General features: G+C 38.7%; 3 protein-coding genes and 1 pseudogene across 4 annotated transcripts; 2 read left to right on the forward strand and 2 right to left on the reverse strand.

Moving 5' to 3' along the window:
- Positions 1 to 133: 133 nt before the first annotated feature.
- On the reverse strand, positions 134 to 4,233 carry BRIZ1 (zinc finger (ubiquitin-hydrolase) domain-containing protein). Its single transcript, XM_088207750.1, has 11 exons — positions 3,807 to 4,233; positions 3,389 to 3,497; positions 3,178 to 3,292; positions 2,932 to 3,029; positions 2,258 to 2,364; positions 1,894 to 2,143; positions 1,598 to 1,651; positions 1,128 to 1,271; positions 961 to 1,025; positions 540 to 594; positions 134 to 457 (listed from the first exon to the last, which is right to left on the reverse strand). The coding sequence occupies exons 1-11, from the start codon at positions 4,094 to 4,096 to the stop codon at positions 299 to 301; spliced, it is 1,446 nt and encodes a 481-aa protein (XP_088063876.1). The 5' UTR covers positions 4,097 to 4,233; the 3' UTR covers positions 134 to 298.
- A 242-nt stretch (positions 4,234 to 4,475) lies between these two features.
- Positions 4,476 to 6,869, forward strand: LOC110815613 (putative clathrin assembly protein At4g32285 pseudogene; annotated as a pseudogene).
- A 150-nt stretch (positions 6,870 to 7,019) lies between these two features.
- ARP6 (actin-related protein 6) lies at positions 7,020 to 10,167 on the forward strand. Of its 2 annotated transcripts, XM_022043456.2 has the most exons (8): positions 7,020 to 7,976; positions 8,243 to 8,432; positions 8,515 to 8,578; positions 8,712 to 8,796; positions 8,911 to 8,961; positions 9,048 to 9,110; positions 9,193 to 9,344; positions 9,931 to 10,167. In XM_022043456.2, the coding sequence occupies exons 1-7, from the start codon at positions 7,291 to 7,293 to the stop codon at positions 9,320 to 9,322; spliced, it is 1,269 nt and encodes a 422-aa protein (XP_021899148.1). In that variant the 5' UTR covers positions 7,020 to 7,290; the 3' UTR covers positions 9,323 to 9,344; positions 9,931 to 10,167. The 2 variants fall into 2 exon arrangements, with proteins under 2 accessions (XP_021899148.1, XP_088063877.1); XM_088207751.1 differs by having other exon boundaries at positions 9,193 to 10,167.
- A 100-nt stretch (positions 10,168 to 10,267) lies between these two features.
- On the reverse strand, positions 10,268 to 24,390 carry LOC110815736 (Transducin family protein / WD-40 repeat family protein). Its single transcript, XM_088207746.1, has 20 exons — positions 23,160 to 24,390; positions 21,150 to 21,624; positions 19,700 to 19,787; positions 19,404 to 19,585; positions 18,655 to 18,791; positions 18,419 to 18,485; positions 17,748 to 17,916; positions 17,532 to 17,646; positions 17,274 to 17,349; positions 17,015 to 17,197; positions 16,271 to 16,431; positions 14,904 to 15,009; positions 14,433 to 14,637; positions 14,035 to 14,321; positions 13,722 to 13,843; positions 12,640 to 12,784; positions 11,653 to 11,745; positions 11,333 to 11,406; positions 11,009 to 11,062; positions 10,268 to 10,902 (listed from the first exon to the last, which is right to left on the reverse strand). Exons 1-20 carry the CDS (start codon positions 24,185 to 24,187, stop codon positions 10,602 to 10,604), a joined length of 4,068 nt encoding a protein of 1,355 aa, XP_088063872.1. The 5' UTR covers positions 24,188 to 24,390; the 3' UTR covers positions 10,268 to 10,601.
- Between the last annotated feature and the right edge of the window lie 73 nt (positions 24,391 to 24,463).

Below are 24,463 nucleotides of genomic sequence, written 5' to 3' on the forward strand. Positions count from 1 at the left end.
CAGATATACACTAATCCCCTGTCCTAATCTTTATTAACGTAGATATTTTAGTCATTAAACTAAAATTTATTGAGTTGTTAGTTAAAATATAATACTATCTTAATGTCACAACTTTTCTATAAAGACAAGCACATTCAGCGCAGGCTCTGCATATGAAATTTGATATCTTCCTTTGGGTTCAAAGAAAATTCAATTGCAAAAACATGATCTCCTGCTTTATTGGCATCACATATACATGATTTTGGGCCAATGTTAACCGTATACAAAGATATCATGCTATCATTTCCACAGTAATCGACTAATTCCGTCTTCGACCTGATTTCTTTTGCCTTCTGGTGGCAGATGCAGAAGGCTCCTTTGGAGGCACTGGCAATATAGTTCCTCCTTTGATGCCATCTGAATCTGTCATCTTGTGAACGGTCTTCTGGGCTTCAATATACACCGTTAGATCTCTTAACTGTGCAAGTTGCCTCGGTTAAAACACATGCCTACTGTTTTAAGCAACGAAATGTAGGTATAAACAGCCACTGCAAAGTTACCTGTTCTTCCAGATCAAGTATTTGCTCATCTTTTGATCTGAGTGTTGAAATTACCCTGGAAGAGGCAGGAATTATCACAATATTCACTTGACCAAAAAAGATCAGCACAACTGCTTTGTCAGCAGAGAAGCGTAAAGGCAGACAATGCTAAATCCTATTGGGATACGTTCAACAAGAGAAAATAAAAGTAAAGGAAGCTTTGAGAAATTACAGAACCAAAAGCCAAAAGCACACTAGCCGGTGACTCTTACATATTTGCAAAATGAGATTCTTGCAAGAATAGTAGATATTTGAAGACCCAGATCACTTCTAGTCCACCTCTATATAATACATATTAGGGGATTTTCCATGAATAAAAAGAGAGAAGAAACAAGGTGGGGAGAAGAAAATGTGTGGAGACAGGATAAGGAAGACTATGTACCTCTCTTCAATTTCTTTAACCTTTTTCCGCCAAATTTCTTGGTCCTTAATAAGATATCTATTAATCTGGAAAAGAGAAACAGAAAAATCCATCAGAATGATAGACAAAGAAAGTTGTATATGGGTAAATATATTAGTCCAGAGAAACAGAATGAGAAGAACACTTGCTTCAGCAACGGCATCTTTTTCCCCTTCACATTTCTCTAGTTTACTTTGGATGTCTTGCATCTGGGAAGCGATAGCCTTTTCGATTGTTCCAGCAATGGAATTCTCCCTTCTAGTTTTGGCCTCTATGAGGAGAGATTCATAATGCTGAGAAAAAACACAGATGAATATTATATAGTTAAAAATCCCATTAAAAAAGCAGATGTAGGTCTTGTTATTGCATCATCAAGTTAACTAATTTATCAATGATTTAGAACGTTGCTGAATTTACAGGCCTTCATATGTGCGACTAGAATCCATATTTAAATGGATTTGCTTCCAGGTATTTAAACTAACAAGAAAACACATACACTCTGGAACGTGTAAGAGAAGAAAAGAACAGTGCAGTCTATCCTAAGAACAGTGAATAATTACTAAAAATAAATATTGCAAGGAAAATAATGAGAAGAAACTGAACAAGAGGACTTATTTACTTGTCTCTGAGCTTCCAGCTGACTTGCAAGAAGGTGATTGTACTCATCTACAATCTGGTATAAAATATGAAAGGCAGAGTAAGTGTGCATGATGGCAAACATGTAATCACAATTTAAGGAAGACAAGTAAACAAGTGCTCAATGTAGTTGGCTGAGACATAAGTATCACTCAAATACTTCTAGGAAAGAAATTTTGAATGAAAAACGTAATACAGACTAGTAAACATTCAAATATTAACATAAGACTAAAACCCACACTACAAGTTTATACAAATATATTATAAGCAGAATCGTACTGCTTCAACTTTGCTATTAAAGAGAGCTCCACTGATTCCCGATTCCTCACTAAACGCACAGGTACCACAGTCTCCCTCAAGTGACATACAGTGAGAGTTCATTTCAACAGACTTATCATCAGCTTTTGACTGGTTCAGCCGGTGAACATAATTGTCACCAACATAATCCCAGATTTGCTGTGTTCTTAAATCAAGAGAATAGCAATGCTGTGTATCTTTCCAATGCCTAATAGCATGGCCTTCTTTGTATCTATTGCAAAAAACACAGAAAGGCCTCCATAAGTTCCAAAAAGGTGAAGGGTCAATTATTTAGTTTTTCTAAACATGAATTACGAGTGAAAGAAGAATGCTATTGATGCAATACCTTCCACATCCTACAAAACCACATATCACACAGACCCATAGATTCTCTAGCGTTCCACAAACAGAACAGGTTGGTTTCTCATCATGTTGTTGACACAACCGACAAACCTGTAACAAATGAAGATCAAATAAAAAATCTTTATTGTGATCAATCATTCTGGCAGCCAAGCAAATTACATGCTCCCAGATAGATAAATGCAAGTGGAAATGATACGAGTTGGTTGTCAGAAAATATTAAAAACAGACAGATTGATTGTTCAGTTAGTTCAACCAATGCTGTAGAAAGAGGTGAGTAACCATGTTGAATAGGCTCCCATCCTTCACAACTTAAAGTTGAAGCGTGTTTCAATTAAACTATCAAAGATATTCTCATCAGCAAGATTCTTGGACAGTTGGTAGGATGACCTAGGCCATTGAACTTAAGCACAATGGAGCAAGTATGAAGATTTTTTGGTTGCTCCATGAACTTCAAAATAGCATCATGTATGGGTTCAAGATCCCAAATGGACCATTATGGTGAAAAATATAAATGCATCTGCTTTCATCAAAGTTAAATAAATGAAGGAATACCTATATGAGTTGGAAAAATAATAAGATGAACCAAGCATGTATGTTAACTTCAGATGAAACTAGAAATTGGGAAAAAGAATAAAAGGGCATCAAGAACCAGCTCACCGGACATGACAGGTAAGTCCATTTTGAAGTGCATGGGCATTGAAATGAATGGTCACAAAGTGTACTAAGTATTCCACTAGTGTCTGGGTCCAATCTCTCTGATGAATGCAAAATTAAAAGAACAACATTTAGAATGGGGAATAAACAATTCAACATAATTACAGAACTCCATATAAATTCTAATTAAAATATAGAATAACACACTTTTAGTCAAAAGACTACACAAAAAGAAAGTGGTAAACTCACCAAGGCAAACTGGGCAGGTAGGTAAATCAGTGAAGCCTACTGGAGGCGTGCTAGCAAGCTCAGAGGAATCGGTGTACTCTACAGAAACTGCAAATAGAATATGGCATACCTCAGCCTAAAATTCAAAGATAGTCAGAAATTGTGATTGCAATTAGGCACAATGAAATAGCACATAGAGAGAAACTAAAGATACAAAATGAAGTTCACAGACCTCAGAAGGTGAAAACCGCTTTCCATTTAAGCTGCTATAGAATCCATCAGCTTTGGATTGATCAACAAATTTCATCAGGACACTGTATCGGTCTTCCATACCATCATTCCTAAATTGTTGTCAGGAAACGAAAACTTAGATATATTCAGTAGAAAAGATCCATTTTCAATTCTTCCCTTGTCCACGCAATGACATAAAAAAAGCTAAGAGCTCAAATGCACAGAAAAATGAATTGAGCTCAGATAATTATCAACTAGGAGAAAACTATAACTAACAAGTTCCTTCCATGAAATTCGGTATTATCGAAACTTGAACGATCTAAACTAAGATAAAAAAAAAAATCGCAAAATCTCCTAATCATAATTAATCATAAACGAAAGAAAGCTGGAAAAACTGCAATATATGAGAATGATGATACCTTATGAATAGGACCTCGGAGGCATTGTCGATGTGGGGCCCGCAGAAACGGATGAAATCAAGGGAGGAGAGATAGTTTGGAACGGCAACAACGAAGAGGGAAGTGGATCGAGAGGTAGGGTTTGGAAGTGACGTCTGGGATGAGTTCCGGTAGAGATGAACCATGCCCCAGCGCTCGCTGACTTTAGGGCTAGGGTTCGATGGCGCGGTCTTGGTTGTAGGTGTGAAGTCTAATTCGGGGGTGGTGACAAGGTGATCGGTGTCGACGGAGTGGAGTCGGAGGATGAACATGATTGGCAGAGAAGAACAGGGGCCCGGAAGCAGATGGAATCTGAAGGTGGCCGGAAGTCGGAAGTGAGCACGAAGCCGTTGGGTTTAGGAAGATGACGGAGAATCTTATTAAAATAAATTAATATTTCAAATTACAAAATAATGAATATCGATGGTTAAAGTAATAGTTTATAATATTTATTTATTTCGATTTAGTTAAAATATAAAATTACATCCATATACATTTAAAAAAAAAAGAATTTAAAATAAAGTGAAAAATATTTGAACAATTAAAACGGCACCGTTACGATTTGCTTTTTAACAGGAAAGAAATCATACACAGAGGTTTAGTCGGTGGAGTGTCTAATTCTTGCGTTAAAACTTATTACGCGCTTTAGCAGTCTATGCGTTCGTCATACACGCAATTGCAAATGAGTCTACATTCACTGCTACATACTCGTAATTTATCCGATCCTCCGACGTTCATCTCCGCCGTCAGAACCGCTGACTCGAGTCAGCAAATCTTTCATCCCCACCATTGGATCCACCGTCTAAAACCATTCTCTGATACAGTTTCATACTAAATTCACAAAAGAAAAACCAGATCAAGAGCATTCTTCAACCCACTACTTTTCTTCTTCTTTTCTGATTTCTGTTTCAGAAAACCCACAAATACGCCGGTGGCATAATCAGTAGACGATGGCATCGAGCACGATTCGTAAAGCAATTGGGGCCGTAAAAGATCAAACGAGTATTAGCATAGCCAAAGTCGCCGGAAACATAGCACCGGACCTCGAGGTTTTGGTGGTTAAAGTCACAACTCATGACGAGGATCCCGCCGATGACAAGTACTTTAGGGAGATCATAAACCTCACTTCCTACTCTAGGGGCTATCTCGATGCCTGCGTGGCTACAGTATCGAAGAGGCTGAGTAAGACTCACGATTGGATCGTGGCGCTCAAGGCGTTGATGCTTGTGCACAGGCTTTTGGTTGATGGGAACCCTTTGTTTGAGGAAGAGATTTTGCATGCCACTAGGAAAGGGATGCGGGTCTTGAACATGGCGGATTTCAAGGACGAAGCGCATTCCAATTCGTTGGATCATGCGGCTTTCGTCAAGTTTTATGCCATGTATCTGGACGAGAAGGTGGAGTTTCTTGTGTTTGAGAAGAAGTTGAAAGGTAGGGATAAGCCTGGGGAGAGGGATCGGGAGCACGGAGAGTTCAGGGATGATTTTGATCGTGGGATGGGGAGGAAATCAAGATCATATGGTGATGTTTGTGAATCCGTGGGGAGAGAGGCTACACAAATAAAGGAAATGAGGCCTGAGAGGGTTTTAGGCAGGGTGAATCGGTTGTTAAGGATTCTTGACAGGGTTTTGGCTTGTAGGCCAGCTGGTTCTGCTCGGAACAATAGGTTGGTGCTTGTTGCGCTTTATAATGTTGTGAAGGAGAGTTTTGGATTGTATGTGGAGATTTGTGAGTCATTAGGTGTTCTGTTAGATAGATTTACAGAGATGGAGTATCCGGATTGCGTTAAGGGTTTTGATGTTTATGTTAACGCTGCAAAGATGATTGATGAGCTTGTAGCGTTTTATAGTTGGTGCAAAGATATGGGTATTGCTAGATCATCTGAATACCCTGAAGTGCAGAGGATCACTGATAAGCTCTTGTCCACACTCGAGAGTTTCTTGAAGGAGATGGCTAACAGACCTAGAAGTCCTGGCAGAAACAAGGGAAGGAAACCTCCGGTTAAAGAAGAGCCACTGCCTGATAGGAATGAGGTGAATGCTCCTTCTCCACCAGAGAATTACACACCACAGCTGCCACTGCCACTGCCACTGCCACCAACTGCGCCTGAACAACCAAAGCCGCAGCCACTACAGGTGACGGAGGATCTGGTGAATTTAAAAGAGGATGGTGTTTCGGCTGACGAGCAAAGCAACAAATTGGCTCTGGCTCTGTTCTCTGGACCAGCAGCTGCCGGCAGAAATGGTTCGTGGGAAGCGTTTGGTGGGAACGGGGAGCCTGAGGTGACTTCTGCTTGGCAAACACCAGCTGCGGAGAGTGGTAAAGCAGATTGGGAAATGGTTTTGGTGGAATCAGCTAGCAATCTGTCAAAGCAGAAAGCTACAATGGGGGGTGGCTTGGATCCTTTGATATTGAATGGCATGTATGACCAGAGGGCCGTGACACAACATGTGAGCACCGCTCAGCTGACTGGTGGTAGCGCAAGTAGTGTTGCATTACCGGGGCCAGGCAAGAGTTGTATGCCAGTGCTAGCACTGCCTGCTCCGGACGGGACAGTACAAGCAGTGGTGAATCAGGACCCGTTTGCTGCATCTTTAACAGTGCCGCCTCCGTCGTATGTGCAGATTGCAGACATGGAGAGGAAACAACAGTTGCTTGTACAGGAGCAGCAGCTGTGGCAGCAGAATGGGATGCAAGGTCAAGTTTGTTTGGCCAAGGTGGCTACTGATCCCTATGCTCCAAATCCTCAGCAAGTGATGATGCCTTATGGGATGCCGCAGTTTAATGGCGCGGGGCAGCCAGGAGGGTACTACTACCCTCCTTACTGAATTTTGCTGTGTTCATGGCTGCTTTTGCTCTTTCCCTCTCACAAATTTCCTACTTTTCCATACGTTCTTGGAGGATTCTTTTTATACATAAAATTTCTTCATTTACTTATTTTTTTTCTGTTTAAATTTGTTATAGATGGAAGTGTACCCATATAAGAAAGGAGAGAAAGAAGCACAGGAGTTGAATAGTATGATGCAGTATATTTGTGTCTGTTAAGATGCTTTGTTTTTCCCATCTTCATTTTGTTGGTAGACCATAAAGTTTCATGGGTTTTTTGGTACTGGTAATGGACCACACAAGAACTCGAATGTAAAGCCCTCGCTGTTTTGGGGTGATGAGCATGATGAACTACTGGCTTTTACAATTCAAACACCTCACTGATATGGAAAAGCCAAATTGCACTGAGATTAAGAAATTAATCTTATATATCAATTTGATAAAAAATAGAACATTCATATTGAAGCTAAAGAACTTGAAGAAAATTGGAAAGTATTGAATTTTTTTTTTCAACATCTAACAAAAATATGTCCTTAAAGCCCGAAACCCTGCGAGGTCATAACTATAAAAATCCGTAACATTTGATAAAACCCATCACCATCACCATCAACCCCTTCTGGAAAAGGAAAAGGAAAAGAAAATGTCAACCGTCGTCGTGTTGGACAACGGCGGAGGACTGATAAAAGCCGGTAACGGTGGTGAGCGGGACCCCGCGGCCGTCATGCCGAATTGTCTATACCGGCCTCTTTCCTCTAAAAAATTCATCCACCCCTCACCCACCGCCGACCTTGACCTCACTTCTGCGGCTGTCCGCCGACCCATGGACCGCGGGTACCTTATAAACCCAGATGTCGAGCGGGAGATCTGGTCCCACCTCTTCTCCTCGATCCTCCACGTGAACCCAGCTTCGTCGTCACTGCTGCTGACGGAGGGTCCCCTTGCCCTCCCCTCCATCCAGCGCTCCACTGACGAGCTGGTCTTCGAGGATTTTGGGTTCTCTGCCCTGTACGTGGCCCAGTCATCTTCACTCGTCCACCTCTACGAGGCCAGTCGCCGGCCCGATGAACTCCTCGCCAAAACTCAGTGTAGCCTAGTCGTCGACTCCGGCTTCTCCTTCACCCATGCTTCTCCGGTGTTCGACAACTTCACCCTCAATTATGCCGTCAAGAGGATCGATCTCGGTGGCAAGGCCCTTACCAATTACTTGAAGGAGCTCGTATCCTTCCGTTCCATCAATGTAATGGATGAAACTTTTATTATCGACGATGTCAAGGAGAAGCTCTGCTTTGTCTCCCTCGATGTCGCCCGCGACCTCCAGATTGGCAGGTACCCATTTATAGCTGTTGCGCTCTTTCTTCCCTTATCGGCAGTTGATTTCTCTTTGACGTTGTTGAATGCTTTTATATTGTTGGTGTTTGTTGTTTGCTCCTGTAGAGAAAGCTAGGAAAATTTCTCCGAGAAAATAATTTTCTTTTTTGGTTTCTTCATTAATCGTTGAAACCCATTAACATAAGTATCTGCCAGGGGTTTTTTTTTAATTTTTTTTTTCATTGTAAGATGCGTTATTGGACATCTTTGAAAGTTCCTTCTAGGAAACTGGGGAGAGACAACCTCTTTCGATGCACCTACGTTCTTCCTGATGGAGTCACGCACACAAAGGGCTATGTCAAAGACCCTGATGCTGCAAAGAGATATCTCAATCCGATAGAAGCGAAGGACACACTGCAGCCAGACACCATGGGCAAGCTGGAGGACAGAAAGAGAATTGATTTGTCAAAAAACGTAGTTTCCTATTTTCTTTGCGGGGAGTAAAAGTGGGTTTTCCCCATTTCACATACTTCTAACTTTGTTGCCATCTACGCAGGAGTTTGACTTGACAAATGAACGATTTCTTGTTCCAGAAATGATCTTCCAACCTGCAGATTTGGGTTTGTATCATGTATTAGCACCATGGTTGCTTTCTGGTCAGATAGATGTTATAAATTTCATTGTGGTAACTGGTGGAAAGCATGAAATGGAAAGTTGATTTTTGATTTGGATTTTGTTTTCATTGTTTACCAGGAATAAATCAGGCTGGACTTGCCGAGTGCATTGTTAGAGCTATTAATTCATGCCATCCTTATCTACATCCTGTACTTTATCAAAGGTGGCTTCACTCATGCGCACTTTGAGTTTGTTTAACTATTAAGTTATGACCTTTTGTCTTATTTGAAGTTTGTTCCTGCAAAAGTTACTATTTTTAATTTTGTGATCAAAACAGCATCATCTTAACTGGTGGAAGCACTTTATTTCCTCACTTTGCCGAGAGACTGTAAGCTCTTGTCCTTCTGTAATTAAGCATAGACTCTCTGGTGATCACGGGGCATCATTTTTAGATGTATGTGTTTTGTACTGCAGAGAAATGGAGCTCAGACCTCTTGTCCCCGATGACTATAAAGTGAAGATAATAACTCAAGAAGAGTAAATATTCTTCTCCAAGAAGTTGACTTGTTCATGAAAGCTAATTCTTTGTGTTGGTTAAAAATCCTTGGATCTTGTCCAGTTCCATCTCAGGTGTGTGGCGTGGAGGCTCACTTCTGGCATCCAGTCCTGATTTCAAATCAATGTGTGTCACCAAGGCTGAATATGAGGAGCTTGGATCTGCTCGATGTCGCAGGAGATTCTGTTATTGAGTACTCGGGATCAACCTTGAAGGTAACATTATTTGTAGATTCAAATCTATCTTGTAGCTTGATACGTCCAAAATATTCTCTTGAGAAAAATTGGCAGCAGAAGAAAACTTAATTGCATGGTAGAGCGAATGTCGTGGATGATTCAATTCTATTACGTTTCCATTTTATTTTCAATTTTTATTTTGCAGAGAAAAAAATTAAGACATTCTATTTCGAACTCTTAATTTTTCTATTTAAAAATTTAGTCGTAATAGACGAAATGTGATAATTAAGTGAACAAACTCTACTTACATGAAATTACAGAATTCATAATTTGATTAGATGTGAAAAGTAACTTAGAATTAGAATATTATTTCATTTAAATTTTTATGTTATTTATATTTTATATTTCCTATCGGTTCTTGTTAAATCAAATGAGGCACGAGAAAACAACGCTGGCACGAACTGTTTTCTTTTCATATGATCCGTATATTGGGGGGAAGGTTCAATCACTTGTCCCTCAGTTTGTCCTTCAGCTTGTTCATTCCCCATGAATTGCTGTATCCAAGTCTCGAGGTGTGGCTGGACTATTATGTATGTGAACTGAGCTTCTAAATATTTTGATTAAGGGACTTGCTGGGACTGCACTTTTGGTTGCAGAAGATTAATGTTGGAAGAAACTGCATACGATCACTGGTTGATCAACTCGGATAAGGTTTTAGCCAAAGAAGAGATGAACTCTTTTTTGTTTCCTGTGCCTATATGGGCGCAAAGCCAATCTAGAAATGTTTTGTTAGAGAATTGATTTGTAATATGACTTCATTATCTTCCATATTTTCTTCCCGGAACATGTATTTTTTAACCTATTTCTGGTTTCTGCATTGAGAAAATTTATGCGTTGACAGAGAAAAAAGGAAACAAGTTTTTGTAATGCCGACCAAAAAACTTGGGAAAGGAAAACTAATGTTGAATAGGAAGAACAAATTTAATAATACAATTGACGCAGATGTTTTTACAAACCTGCTTAGCTTGCAACAAGAAGTCCAGTATATCTCCACAAGGACAAAATGAATGAACAATTACAACATGAACTACAACTTAATTTTGTTTTATACAACAAAATTTTCAATGGTTTGAGAGTAAGTACCAGGACTAATCATTTTGTATAAACTAATTCTCTGCCCGCTAATCACAAACAAGGGTGACAAGAGAACCCAGGACTGCGGATGTCATGTGAAATACCACATATCTATACAGTAGAGCTCACTTATGAATAAACTTGCTGAGATTATAACTATAATCACTCAAAAAAGGGCTGCGAGTCCATGCAGAGATGCACCAACTTTCTTTGGTATTCCTGAAAATATTCTCTAACTGCAATCACATCTTCGTTAGTTGGCTCCAATCCAGGCAAGCTTGCCAGAAAATCCTTAACAAAAGGTCCAGATTCATCATCCACATTTCCTAATTTTGCAACTGTTTCTGCATGGACTTCATTGCAGGCCAGTACGAACATGGCAGCTGTGTCAGGTTGTTGCGCCTCGCGAAGAGCTGCCAATGCCTCTTGCAATGAGCCAGCAGCAACGTACAAGATAAGAGCCCTGCATTAAGTGATTTTGATATTCATAATACATACATGAAACAATATTAATAAAGAAAAACCGGAAAAAACCAAGCAGTCTTCCAAAAAGATAATAATTGCAGTACCTCCAGATATTATGCTCGGTGTGAAGGACATGCTCGGCCCACCGTTGCAACACCCTACAAACAAAAAGTATGACTAGGTTATTCTACCAATCATATGATAAACATTCATCACCAAATCAATAGAATATTGCTCTTCCCCCAAAAGAAGCATATTCTTAATCATCTTTATGAAACATGCTGGGCGCACTTCTGATGTCTGATGAAATACTTGATTCTATGTAGAGAACAGCAGAGAATGAAAAATGTTCATTATGTTAGGAATGGGAGAATGAATCTTCGTAAAGAATTTCCAAATGAAGGAGATACAGAAAAGGAAACAGACACCTTGCATAATCAGATCCCTTTAAATGTGTAGCGGCCAAAGTTGCAGCATCAGTCCAGCATCCAGCATCTTGAAGCTGAAAAGCAATTCAGAAAAATAAGTTAGATTCTCAGCAGCAGAAACACAAACAGCAGCCAGGCTTAAAAATCCCCTACTGACATGACCATTCAGGGAAGCATGTTCACCAAAATAAAATTCAGCAGTAAAAACACGATATACCTCAACATACAAAAGTTTGAATTCAAATATGAAGTTCATTCAAAGATCTAAGTGCAAGCCATGGGATATACACAGAAAATTAGCTTAAAAAACGAAATCTAACCTGGGAGCAAGCTTCTTGATACCTTCCAACGGCACAAAGAAGATGAGTGCCAGAGAGTGATCTGTCTGTCCTCACCATGTTGGCAGCAACAACCTGAATGATTATACAACAATAAGCACAAGTATGGACATCCATACAATGTATTATAGGGAGAAAGAGTAAGAGTGCAGGATTATTAATTTTTAAAATGCTCCAAGTAAGAGCATCTCTACAGTGTTTACATTTTACATGTGTTCTCTATATAAAATACATCTAGCATTCTATTGCTTCCTGCTATATCAGTTATATATAATATGTCATCTCATGTGTATTTTCTATATGAAACTAAAAACTTTATATTTTCAGAACTTATCACATGGTTCCAATTATCATATAGTGAAATAGTGGAGATAAAGTAACACAAGTAAATCCACCAAAGCACTCTTCCATGGCCGTATCCACTTAGTTATTTGAAATCCGACTTTCGCCAAAATCATCTTTGCAGAAACATACTGACTATTTTCAGAACAAACAAACCATTTCTGGAAAATTCATCTGAAAATTCACATTTAGTTCAACTACGAAAATGAAAATTAGATAGACTCTTAGGAGAATTCTAAATGGAACTAAAGCAATACATTTCCAATTATATCAGTCTTGATAAACTGAAATGTATTATTTTAATTTCACTTGAAACTCTCTTGAAGATTAATTTTTAGACTTGTAGTATAATTTTCATTCTCTTATGGTTTATATTAAGTGTGTATTTTTAAATAAATTCTACAACAATAGTTCATCCCTTACAAACATAGCCACAAATTCACTAATAATTTGTACTTAGCAATTTACAGAGCATAGATTCTTGAAAAATTTGCACTATACTGGGGAGTTTGTAGATTGAAACCCAATCTGAAGGTTCAAATTGCCAAACACAAAAATCAGGCACTCTAGACTCTAAACAATTATTTTTATTAAAAAAGATGAGGCAGTTTCAAAACAAACACTTGCCTTGACTGCAAGTTCAAGAAGAGATCTTGATACAGCAGAAGAAAGAGCAACGGCACGTAGAGCATTTGCATAGAAGTAAGGGCTCTCTGGAGATGTGGAAAGCAATAAACTAACTGCTGCTTCCAAGTTCCCAACAGATACAAGCCTGTTTGTTCAGGTTGAATGGTGATATTAATCAGAAGAGAAAAAGAAAATTAGCCACAGCAAATGCCAGTGCCTGTTATAATAGGGCATTGAGATGTACTTTATTCAAATGAAATGTAACCCTTGGTGGAGAACCAAGATGTGAGATAGTTACAACAACGTACTTGAGCATACTGGAACTTCCAAACAATAGCTTAGCAAAATCCATTTTATAAGAGGAATGATAAAGCATTACAACAAGGAACTGTCTTATAAATTGTTAAAAATATCCACAAAGCACAGAGAGCTTAACGTGGTTTGCTATGTGCCTACTTTCTGAAGAACCAACTATTACAACGGGAGTTTCCCCTTTATGGTGGATTAAGGACAAAGCCAAAATTACAACAACAACATCTCCCATAAAGAAAAAAGTATAATATATATAGACACCAAGAAGGTATAAAGAAATTGACTCTTTACCAAAAAACCTAAGGTTTAGAACCAAACATCCTTGCTCTTATCAAATAAGATTCTACATCCTTGAAAGTATTTCTTTCCTTCCAAATAACCTATAAGGTAGGCAGAGGGACAATGCCTAAGCTCGTACTATAGCACACCTATATTAGTCTTAGTATTGTACAAATAGAACTATATTGTATTATGTTACCACCAATCCCACATTGAATTCCTTTATAGCGAAAATTGAACATTCATATTGAAAGGTAGGTATTGAATTCTCACCACAAAAAATTCATATTGACACGGTAGTAACTCAAACATAAATTATTTTATGGTTATGGATGTTAAGACTAACAAGAAATCTTCAACTAGGACTTGAATGAGAATGGGACCAAACACAACCTAATAGTTTTAGGAGTTGCTCATATCTATACATTCAAAATTTGACAATTGTTGACTACGCAAACAGCAATAACAGCCAAGATAATGAGAACACTCACTCATGTACTCGGTTCTGAATAGCCTCTTCCCCCTCCAACTTCTCATGCCAAGGAATACGCTCACTAGCACGTACCCATAATTCTTCTTGGGCAAACACCATTGATCTAAGTTGACCTTGACTCTGTTACCCAAATAGAAAAATTGATAGTGAAGAACATGATCTGACTGTAAAAAAACAACTGCCAAAAGCAGTTTTGAATGTCGAGACAGCATGGTACAAGGCCTACATCCTATAGTGAGATAGCTGGAAACTTCCCTCTTCCCCTCCCTCCATGCAAATGTAAATCAAAGAAACTAAACTAAATGACTAACCAGCAAATCCTTCTTCTCAGCTCCTAACGTTGATTTCCCCTTTGATGTAATTCTGTCCAGCGTAGCGGTATTATCAAGATCTGGTACCGATGCTGAGGCAGGGAATTTCTGTGGAGATTTATTTACCAACTTATTCATTAAGTGGTTAAGAGCATGAGGCAACTGTAACCAGAAAAGTGCTTCTGCAGTTTCACCAAAAACTGCAGCTGCAAAGGCAAACCTTGCAGCACACCCTCTGTTGACCACAGTGGCATATAATTGCACCCTCTCATCATCAAGGATGCAGCCTATAGCAAACAGCACATTTTTGAAGAGCTTAGAATAAAACAAACCATCAAATGCTTAAATGAAATTATTTTCATGAGTGAGATCATCACAGGAGAAGGTAAAAAACCAACCTTCTCTTCGATAAGGTTCCAGTACTTTAAGCAGCAATTCTGGCACAACAGAGTCACCGACAGATGGTAAACCAGTCATGAAACTTCGAAGGTCCTTAGAAGATGAAGTGGTTCCAGGAATTAAATGAGGCCTTTTCTCTATGGTTACACTGCAAGTATTAAACCAAGCAGGCTTTACACCCAACTGCAAGATCATCCGTAATGCCTGCATGACAAAACATCAGTGACAATTGTGAATCACCAAATCAGTTATATCTGAAAATGGGTTCATTTGAATTTTGCCTTATAGAATAACATTTTAGGCTTAGATATCAGATTGTGGTGTTCTTCTCCCCTTAGTCTAAATGAATTTTCATATCTCCACAGGCAATGAGCATGATCATATGAGAGTTCTGTGCTTAAAAAATACATGCCCATTGTAATATTATGACCTGCTGAATGCCAAAGGGGAGAAACAGAAGAAGTTGTTACCAGGGCATGCGGTGTCGGGAGCAAAATTGGAGTGCACAATGGCACAGGACGAAATCTCTCTTTAATAGCTCTAGGTTGGGCTATATAGCCAGCTTTCTTGTCATTTCTGCATGAATATTCAAATGGAAGTTATCTTCTCTAGAGATTATATGCAAAGTATGATATTGCATAAAAAGCTATTTGCTGGTAGGAATAAGCATGGTAATTTTACAAAAAGAACCAATGTTTAGTATCTTGACAATAATCCTTCAAAAATAATCCACCTTATTTTTCCAAATAATTTAACACTAATAACATACTAAAAAGAAAAGTTCCTTGTCAACAAGAGTAAGCAAACAGATCATTAGTATATTTCATGTCTCAGCAGTTTCTCAGGCATAATGCCATTGAAGAGCTAAAATCTTAAGTTAGACAGGAAGATGGTGAGTTGGAAAAGGAACTTTTTCCGGGTGCATGGTTAACCCTCACCAACAGCCTAATAAGTCTCCCAATCTATTTTATGTCCCTCTTTGAAATCCCTAGCAAGGCTGATAAACATTTAGATTTATCTTGGAGAATCATTGACATTTTGATGATTTTTAAAGCTTGTTTTTTGCAATTGTGTTCTCCCTCCCCTCCTTCCCGTGCTCTGTTAATATATTGTTTCTTTTTCTTTCAAAAATAAATCTTAACAAAATACAAGAGTTACCAAGATAAAATATTCTAATAGTTATCATAGCAGTCCTATATCAGTAAAAACTAAATGGTCCATATCATAGTTTGTGAGCCTTTAGGAGGAATTTGCTTGTGTCGTGAAAAGCCCTTGAAAAAAGACCAACTCTCTTGTATCTTCAATTTGGCTAGAGATGAAGAAAACATGGTAAGTAATTACTTGGAGCTGACCGCTCCCAATTTCAATTGGACAATTCATCTTTCTTGGTATTTGAATCATTTCAAAGGGGATTACCCGGTTTCTTTATTAGTTTCTTCATTTGACTTTTAACATTTTTTAATAGGAAGAAGGTAAATCATTTGTTTACAAAACCAAGGGGGTGCCACCATTGAGCATAGCGTACAAATGTCCCTTTTAGTATTATTTGCTTCTTGACAGCATTACATCTTTAAAATGATTTTCAAAACTTTTCATAAGTCCCGGGGTTGCCCATATTACATCATACACAACATAACCAAAATCCTTCTCCTGATTTTTTTTTTTACAGCCACCTAACACTTTTCACATTCTAACCATGGCAAAAACAAAGCACCATAAAAAACTCCCACCATTCATCAATGGTTTTGAGTTTGAATCGTTTATGAATGATCATATAAAGAGAATAATAAGGAAATAAAATTAGAACGCTCAGGATTGAAACAAAAAATACACTTACATGTTCACTTCAACAAGGCGAAAACTACTATCAGCTCCAGCAATGCACAATACAAGTGGGTCATTTTTATCGGTTCTCAGAGGCAACCAATCAAGTTCCAACACAAGCGTTCCAGGAAATTGAGGCTGTAAAAGGGAATTGGCTAGTGGGTCTGGTGAATCCTGTAATCAAATAAGTACAAGGCATTACGATTAAATGAAGAAAAAACCCTTGAAAAGTCTTGCTGGAAGAAAGAACATTATTTATGCAGCATGTTACCGCCTAAAAATTGTTATTCAATGATCCCAACCCATAGACATCCCAATGTCAAAGATTTACATTGAATGCACATCTAAGAGTTCGGCACTTACAGCACTGGAGGTCAGATTATACATGGGCGGGGAAAAAGGCACTCTAACAGAACAGGAGAATAGTAGTTTGGTTTTCACTCATTCTTCATAGCAAAAAGTCAACGAAGTTCGTATTCTGTATAATTGTGTAGGTTTTATTTCACTCACTTTTTATAGCTAAAAAGTAAACAGAGTCCATATTTTGTATAGTTGTTTATTTCTTTTCCCTGTTTATGTGGCGAATGTAAGTCTCCTCTAATTATGCGTTCAATTTGGCAAATTCACAAAATTAGGGAGCACTGGCAGTAAAAAGATAAAAAAGAAAAGATACACACGGCCTATTATTTATGCAAGAACAAGAACACATAATAAGGAAAAAAGGAAATGGACTTAGCAATTCCACTTTCAAGCTTACAAGATCAAATACAGAAAACGTGTTGTCGTAAAATAATACAGCAATGCGCCCTCGGCTACGGTCTCCAGCAACAACAGGTGAGAATTTGATTCTACGAATTCCTTCTCTATGAGTATTAAATGACGAAGAATGTCCAGTTGTTACATCCCACCACCTTATGTTTCCTGACCTATCCCCCATAACCTGAGAAATAAAATGCTTCAGTTATTAACTTAAACTACAAACATATAAAATCATTTAGATGGATATTGATACATACAACATGAGGCAGGCGATAGGCCATGGCTGTAATTAGTCCATCGGAGGAAACAAATGAGGAAGATGGCCATTTTGGTCTAAAGACACAATAACAAGATACCATGACGTGAGTGACACAAAAATGCAGGGGTGAGCAAACAAAAAAGTGACAACAAATCATATGCTATAAACAGCACATTTCAAAGCAAATTTTGATTCTCTATGGTCCCAGCAAAGCAGTTTTTACAAACAGCAAAAATTGCAATAGTTAGATATATGCCTGAAATCTCGGATCCTTCGCCCATGAACCTCAAAAACCCCAAGTGCACCATTCACTAATGCAAATGCAAAACTCTCAGAAGTGTCATCTTGAGATCCATCTGAGCTTGCCGTTTCTACATATAAAAGTTACTCTTATACTCAAAACCTTTTAAAATATAATGAAAGGAAAAGTAATTGTTTTGTATACTATAGAACATTAAGCAAAAAGCCTCACTAGAATCTGATGAAGGTGCATTTGTTTGAGATTCTGCCTCGTCTGATGCAACAGTTGTACGATCTTTAGAAGATGCAGATAATTGCCTGGAAAGGGCATTTGGAACAGGGCGTGGAACTGTTGGAAGTGTCCATTCCAATACTGTGAATGGAAGAGCCAATGATCTAAGCTACATCGTGAAAACATAGGAATTATATAAATGATGATCAAATAGTTATAACTACAAAAGGAAACCGAGGATGTTGCCATAAATGTGGTAACTCATAGAATCAGAAAGAAATTAAGAATGCCACAAACCAGATATTATGGTAAAATAATCACTTGATTGAACCATTAGAGCTATCTTGAATGAGTATAGGTGGTATGTCAAGTGGAGGGCATTATACATGGCTTTTTAAAGGAAAGGTAATGCTTGCAAAGCACCAATGTGGTGCCACCCATGTGCAAAAGAATGGCTTACAAGCATATCTTGGAAACTTCCTCAAGTAAATCATTAGAGGAAATGAATTTAGTACAAGAAATAACTGAATCCAATCATCAAGATAGTTTGCCCGTTACCAATAGAAATTTTTCAAAGTGACATAACTATAAGGTATCAATCAAAGATACTTTACCTTTCACCGATAGAAATATTTGAACATAAGGAATTGATAAGTTATCAACCAACTTACCATAATGGGGTTTTTGGTCATCGCCCAAACTTCTACAGGTGCATCACGGAACAAAATTAGAAGGTACCTGGGAAATTGTTCACAAGTAAAGTAAGTAGCCAAAACTTGATTCTTATTCACAAAATATTACATTGTGTTTAAGTTGCCAATGACAAACTTATGTATGTTCCATCTGCTATCTATCAATCTCGATATTACAATATTTAATGCAATAGCAAATAGGATGTGAAAATGACCTTCCAGAAGATGAAGTCCTCAAAGCTCTTATTGGAGCACGCTCTGGCTTTTGTAGGACACGAAAGGGTCTATTAATTCCGCTTCTAAGACAGGTCACAACAAGCCTATTATTGTAGCCTCCAGTTTTTTCACTGACCTGCAACCACAAAATTACTGGTGACATGCAGTTATTGAGCCTGACACTGAATATAGAAACATTTAAAAGGAAATGGAGTGCTATAATGCAGAAGAATAGGGAGAAGAAAATAAAATAGAAAAACCAAAAAATTGAAAATAAAATAAAATAACTGATGATCCACAATCATGCAAATTTAAAAGCAAACCACAATCACATGATTGACACACTCAACCATAAGCGATCTTACCAGCAATATGATATTCCCCGCCTATTGTTAAAAAATCATCCATTTAGCACACAGATTGAACTAGGGCAAGAGAAATAACACAGTTTTTAAGGTGGTTCAGCAATATGGTTACTGCATGGAGCCACTTGCAAAAACTTCTTAACTATTGAATAGCACGATCTTAAAACAAGGATGTTTCCTTCATTTACAAGAAGAAGAAAAGAAAGGAAACTGCAACCATGCAGGAATTCCAACTAAATAAGAAAGAATAAACCTATAGGAAAAAAGAAATCCAAATTTTGAAACACTATAGAAAGAGAACTACCTTAAGGAAAGGGTTGAGGGAAATAAGCCAAAAGGTACATGCAATCACAAACAAAACTTTCAAGTTGATTGTTACATACCTGAGTATAGGAAAATGAAACCAATCTTGAATTTCCCAGCCAGCGTAAACCCCTAACAGTACCATTATGAGCAGAAAAGCTTGCAGCAACCGCATTGGCAGGCACATCAATAACATCAATTGTCCCATTTTGAGTTCCTAAAGCAACCAGTGGAACAGCAACTGCGGAAGAGCTTCCTCCACCTTCAGGCAATAGCATCCCATTAAAGTCATATAATCTCACATTTAGGTTTGCTTAAAATCATATTAAATATTAATACAAACGGAAACTCAACAGATGGTAATGAATGAACTAACATGCCAATGTTGCTGTTAGTGAAGGGGATGGCACTGCCAGCATGGTCACAGTTGAAGAAAGAAGCTGTAGTTGTCCAACTAAACTAATCTGCATCAGGGACTTACCCAGTTACAAAATGTAACAAAACCCAACGGCTTTATAAGCGTGTTGAAGAACAATGCTGCCTTCCCAAATGGTCATTGTTCATAGAACAAACAACCATAAAAGATAAAATCAGCAAACAGCTAAACTTGTAGTTTAAAGCACTTTAGACAAGAGGAGTTGAAGCGTAGAACAAGTACTTTGCAATTTGTATTGCATGTCTAAGTATCTGAAAACTAACCAACTTATCACTTAGATAAAACTAGATTCACATTGACTTGATACTTCATGAATCACATTTGGAGAAACCTAATTAGAAATTGCATTGATTCAACAGAAAACTCCGTCAAGATTCTCCCAATGATCATGACCCTCCACTCAAATTAAGTTTCATCTGGAAGCGTTTGAGAACCATACATTCAGAGGAGCACAGTTGTTTCTATTATCCACTGGAACAAACATAACAATAAAATTAAAGATGACAAGAACTTATCCAGCAATAACATCCAATACGTCCAACAGTTTGAAGACTAGTAGCTCCAGAAATTCCAAAGTTGAATCCCATGTATGCAATAATCTTCACCATTAGTAGCCCTTAGACTTGAATTAGAAAATACGAAGAGAACCAGTGACTGATGAGAAAGATTAGTAAAGCAAAAATGCAACCACTATAACTCCAAATAATATTGCTGTTTTAGTATGCATTTTTCCTTCTAGTAGCTCTACCCATGAACCCTAAACACTTTTTTAAATATTATCATAACACTAACACAATAAGATTCAAATATGCCATTCAAATTGATGTCCAGATCCGGGATCCTATTAATTATTTGTTTATCACTGAGTTTTCTTTTTTTTTTCTTATGGTGCACTCACCCATTGACATTTGAACCCAAGCACTAGGACAAAAGTGCTGGGATACTAACCACCTGGCTAAAGTGTGGAGTTTTCCACATGGACCATATTTCTGAATTAAATTGCAATATTCAACCACCAATTTGATTAAGGAATTTGTGTGCTCAATATCATATAGTTGATAAGCATGCCTGGATAATGTATTATTGCTTCTCATTGTTTAAATATATTTCGTGATTCCATCTTACCTTTTGGGGGGGAAAACACCAATTGGGAACGGATCCCATCAAATTTGATAAGTAGTTCAATCTTTGCATTTCTCTAAGCATAAAGAAAAACTCAAAAAGAAGAGATAGAGAAAGAGAGGATTCAGAAGAAGAGGAAGTTTCAGCAAACACAAGAATGGATTTAGAAATTCCACTCAAGTCATAGCGTCGGTACCCTAGCTAAGGACAGAACCAAAGAACTTCAAGAATATAGTCACAGAAATTGAGAAAAGATTTAATCACAAACCTTATATAACATATCTGCCCGGCTTAACATAGAGGTCAATGTACGGCTTTTGCTGCCACTGTCGTTGCCTTGCTGACTGACTGCTTCAAAGACAAGTCGCTCATTAAACGAGCTTGGGCCATTATTGGTCCCAGAAATAGCCACTTCAGCGCTGTCAGTACCCGAGCCTGAATTGGTATCATCCTTCTGAGTCTCTCCAGCTCCTTCAGCAGTTATGAGCCAGTTCCATATTTTACCATCATCAGATATGGAGAGCAAATGTGTCTTGGAAACAAGGAGAGTGTCATCACAAAAATCAAAAGGATTATCAAAATCCATTTGAGGTGAAGGTGCATCAGAATAAAGCTTGCCAATATTATGAAGAGTAGACTCTGATTGGCAGATGAGAACACTGAGAACTGATGGCGAAGGGACAGATGTGCCGATTGGTGGCATCAACTCCTCCATGGTGCACATTACATGCACCTGTTCTCCTCTGCAATAACAAGCAACAAATTACACATGTCCTTTGATTAGAAAATCTCAGATACCATGCTAATCTTCAGATCTTTCTGTCATAATATGAAGAGCATGCCCAACTTGTAAGAAAACAGAACAGTGACAGAAATTATTCACATCAGTTGAGGATTCAGTTTAGGCAAGTTCTCAGAGAACTCTGAAGAGTGGATAGCAACTGAATTGACAACTTATGTTTTTAACCAAAGATACTTTAGTCAAATTTATGAGATATCAAATTGCAGCAATTGAAAACTATAAAAAAAAAAAAAGGTGCTAGACACTAAGACCCCACTGGACTAACTTACAAGTTTCCTAATTCTACTAATCAAATAATAGACCCACTAATGTCGAAGAGTATCAACATTAATGAAAGGGGCTATTTAATGATACCAATTCTCAAGCTAAGGTTTTAACAAATATAACTGCAGATATTAATACACTCTGAGACTTTTTTTTCCCTCAAATCTTTGAAGAATCATTTATTTGCTGCATGAAAAGCTCAATCCACCGGAACTTGAAATTTTCCTCTACAATGGTTTGCTGACTTAAGCACATGGTCTCTAATGGAAAATAGCTCCTCTATAAAATCGTAGTATGATGCTCTTGACTATATAGTCATACAAAAAAGTGATTGTTCCATGCAAAACTACAACGTCTAGGGTAAGCTCTTTTAACAACTTGTAATTCATCACCAGCCATGACCCTTCACCCAAAGCCATCTGCATCACCATAAATCCTTTTCCACAAAACTCTAGATAATAACAACCTAATATCACCGTTGAGAACATGAAAAATGTTTAATTTCTCCTATGGTGCTAACATACCATCTTTAAAAAAAAAGGTTTTGTCTTTTCAAAAATAATGCTAATGCTCTAAACATGTTGCCAGCCTTGTCGTTAAGGAATACCATTTTGTTTCCCAAAAGCTTTTCTAACCAAGATAACCAGTTAGCTTTAAACCATTCTTAACACCAATCTTTTCAACCAACAACATGCTTATGGTGCAAATGTCAAATCAAAAACCATGTGTCCTTCATTATTTTTTTTTTTTTTAAAAAAAAGAAAAAACCATGTGCCCTTCATATTTGCTTGTCAAGATATTGCATACTATCAACTTGACCAAGATAATTGGTGTGGAACTTTTTGAATAGAGGTATCATGGTAAGAAAGAAAAGCAAATTAAGTTGTGGCGAAGACAACCACACTTGTCGAGCAAAAATTCTGTATGGTCAGAAAAAGTCTCGGTTTGGAACCAATTTTTGTATTTCGATTGAATTTGGTTGACAATTGAAAGAATATTGTGAAGAGTAAAGCCTCTCTTATACTATAGGTACCATTACAGCATTTGTTGACATTGATGCTTGCACGCGTTTCTAAGTATCTAAGAGAAGCAAAACAGGTCCCGACTGCACAAGATTTTGTAAAACGAAGTAAAGCGAGGAGGCTGCTACATTATCAGTCGCCAAACGAAGTAAAACCAGATAAACAAGTGGCAGAAAATTAAGGTACTTACTCCTTGCGTCGCCAAATGCTAAGCCTTCCATCAAGGTGAGCACAGTAGAGCAACTCGTAATCTGGATCCGGCAAGACATCCAGAAACTTTGCGCACCCTCGCGGCAATGCAGCCACGTAGAGTTTGGTCTCATACTGCAAATCAAACACCACCAGCTCCCTGGGAAACGTCGCGAACAGTATGTGTCTCCAGTGCGGCGAGAAAGAAAATCGCGCCATGTAAAGCGGGAACATTGCAGATGCGGGCGAAGATGAGGAATTACTGCTGGCAGCAGCGTCTTTTTCCAGCTTCAACAATTCGCTGCAATCGGTCTGGATCTGTAACTCCTTTATAACGACATTGTCCTCGGCATCGCCGAGGACCTTGACGGACAAGAAGAATCCCTTGAGCCCCAGGACGCAGAAGTGGCGGGAATCGAAGGGATCGCGGCGGATGCAGGAAAGGAATTCGGGGGAAGCATCGTACTTCCAGAAGCAGCGGACGGATGAGGGAGTGGTGGCGTAGAGGGAGAGAGAGGAAGGGCCTGAAATCGCGGCGAGGATGTAAAAGTCCGGGCGAGCAAGGACCCAGCAAAGGTCCTGGATGCCGAGCTTGGCGCTGGTGCTGTCATTTTCGGAAGGGTGTAGCCAGAGGATGACGGAACGGATGCGAAAATCAACGAGTGCGATGCGGCCATGGCGGTCGCCGGCGGCGAGGAGAAGATGGGAGGAAGAGGGCTCATCGGAGAGGAAATCGCGGCGGAGAGGAAGAGGAGTCCAGCGGACGGAGGTGATAAAAGGAGACAATGAAGAAGAAGACGAGGATGAGGGGGAAGGGGAGGAAGACGCAGAGGCAGAGGAAGGGGGAGGAAGGGGGACGGTGGAGATGAGCTGGAGCGATCGAGAGTCGACGACGGAGACGGAGGAGCCAGAAGCGAAGGCGAGGAGACCGGCGGGACTGAGGTCGGCGGATCCGAAATTATTACGGCTGGGTGGGCCAGGCAACATGGAGTCCCACGATTCGGTTGGCGATGGCCTAGGGATGGACATATTGGGTGTGTAGTAGTGTAAAATCAGTTGAAGAGGTGGTCGCAATTTAACATTGCGAATGGGAGAGAGAAGAAGAAGAAGAAGAAGAAGAAGTAGAAGAAGAATATATAAAATCAACCACCATTCAAGCGCGAGCAGCGGAGACAGACATTAGCGGCGTTGATTTGGACATTTTCTGAATTGATTTATGAAAAGATTAGCAAGGGCGTGTGTATATATATATAAATATATATATATATATATTGGTAATGCGATCAGTGAAAATATTACATATTT

The sequence above is a fragment of the Carica papaya genome, chromosome 7 (assembly GCF_054855325.1).
Source record: "Carica papaya isolate Zhongbai chromosome 7, ASM5485532v1, whole genome shotgun sequence".
Classification (NCBI taxonomy): domain Eukaryota; kingdom Viridiplantae; phylum Streptophyta; class Magnoliopsida; order Brassicales; family Caricaceae; genus Carica; species Carica papaya.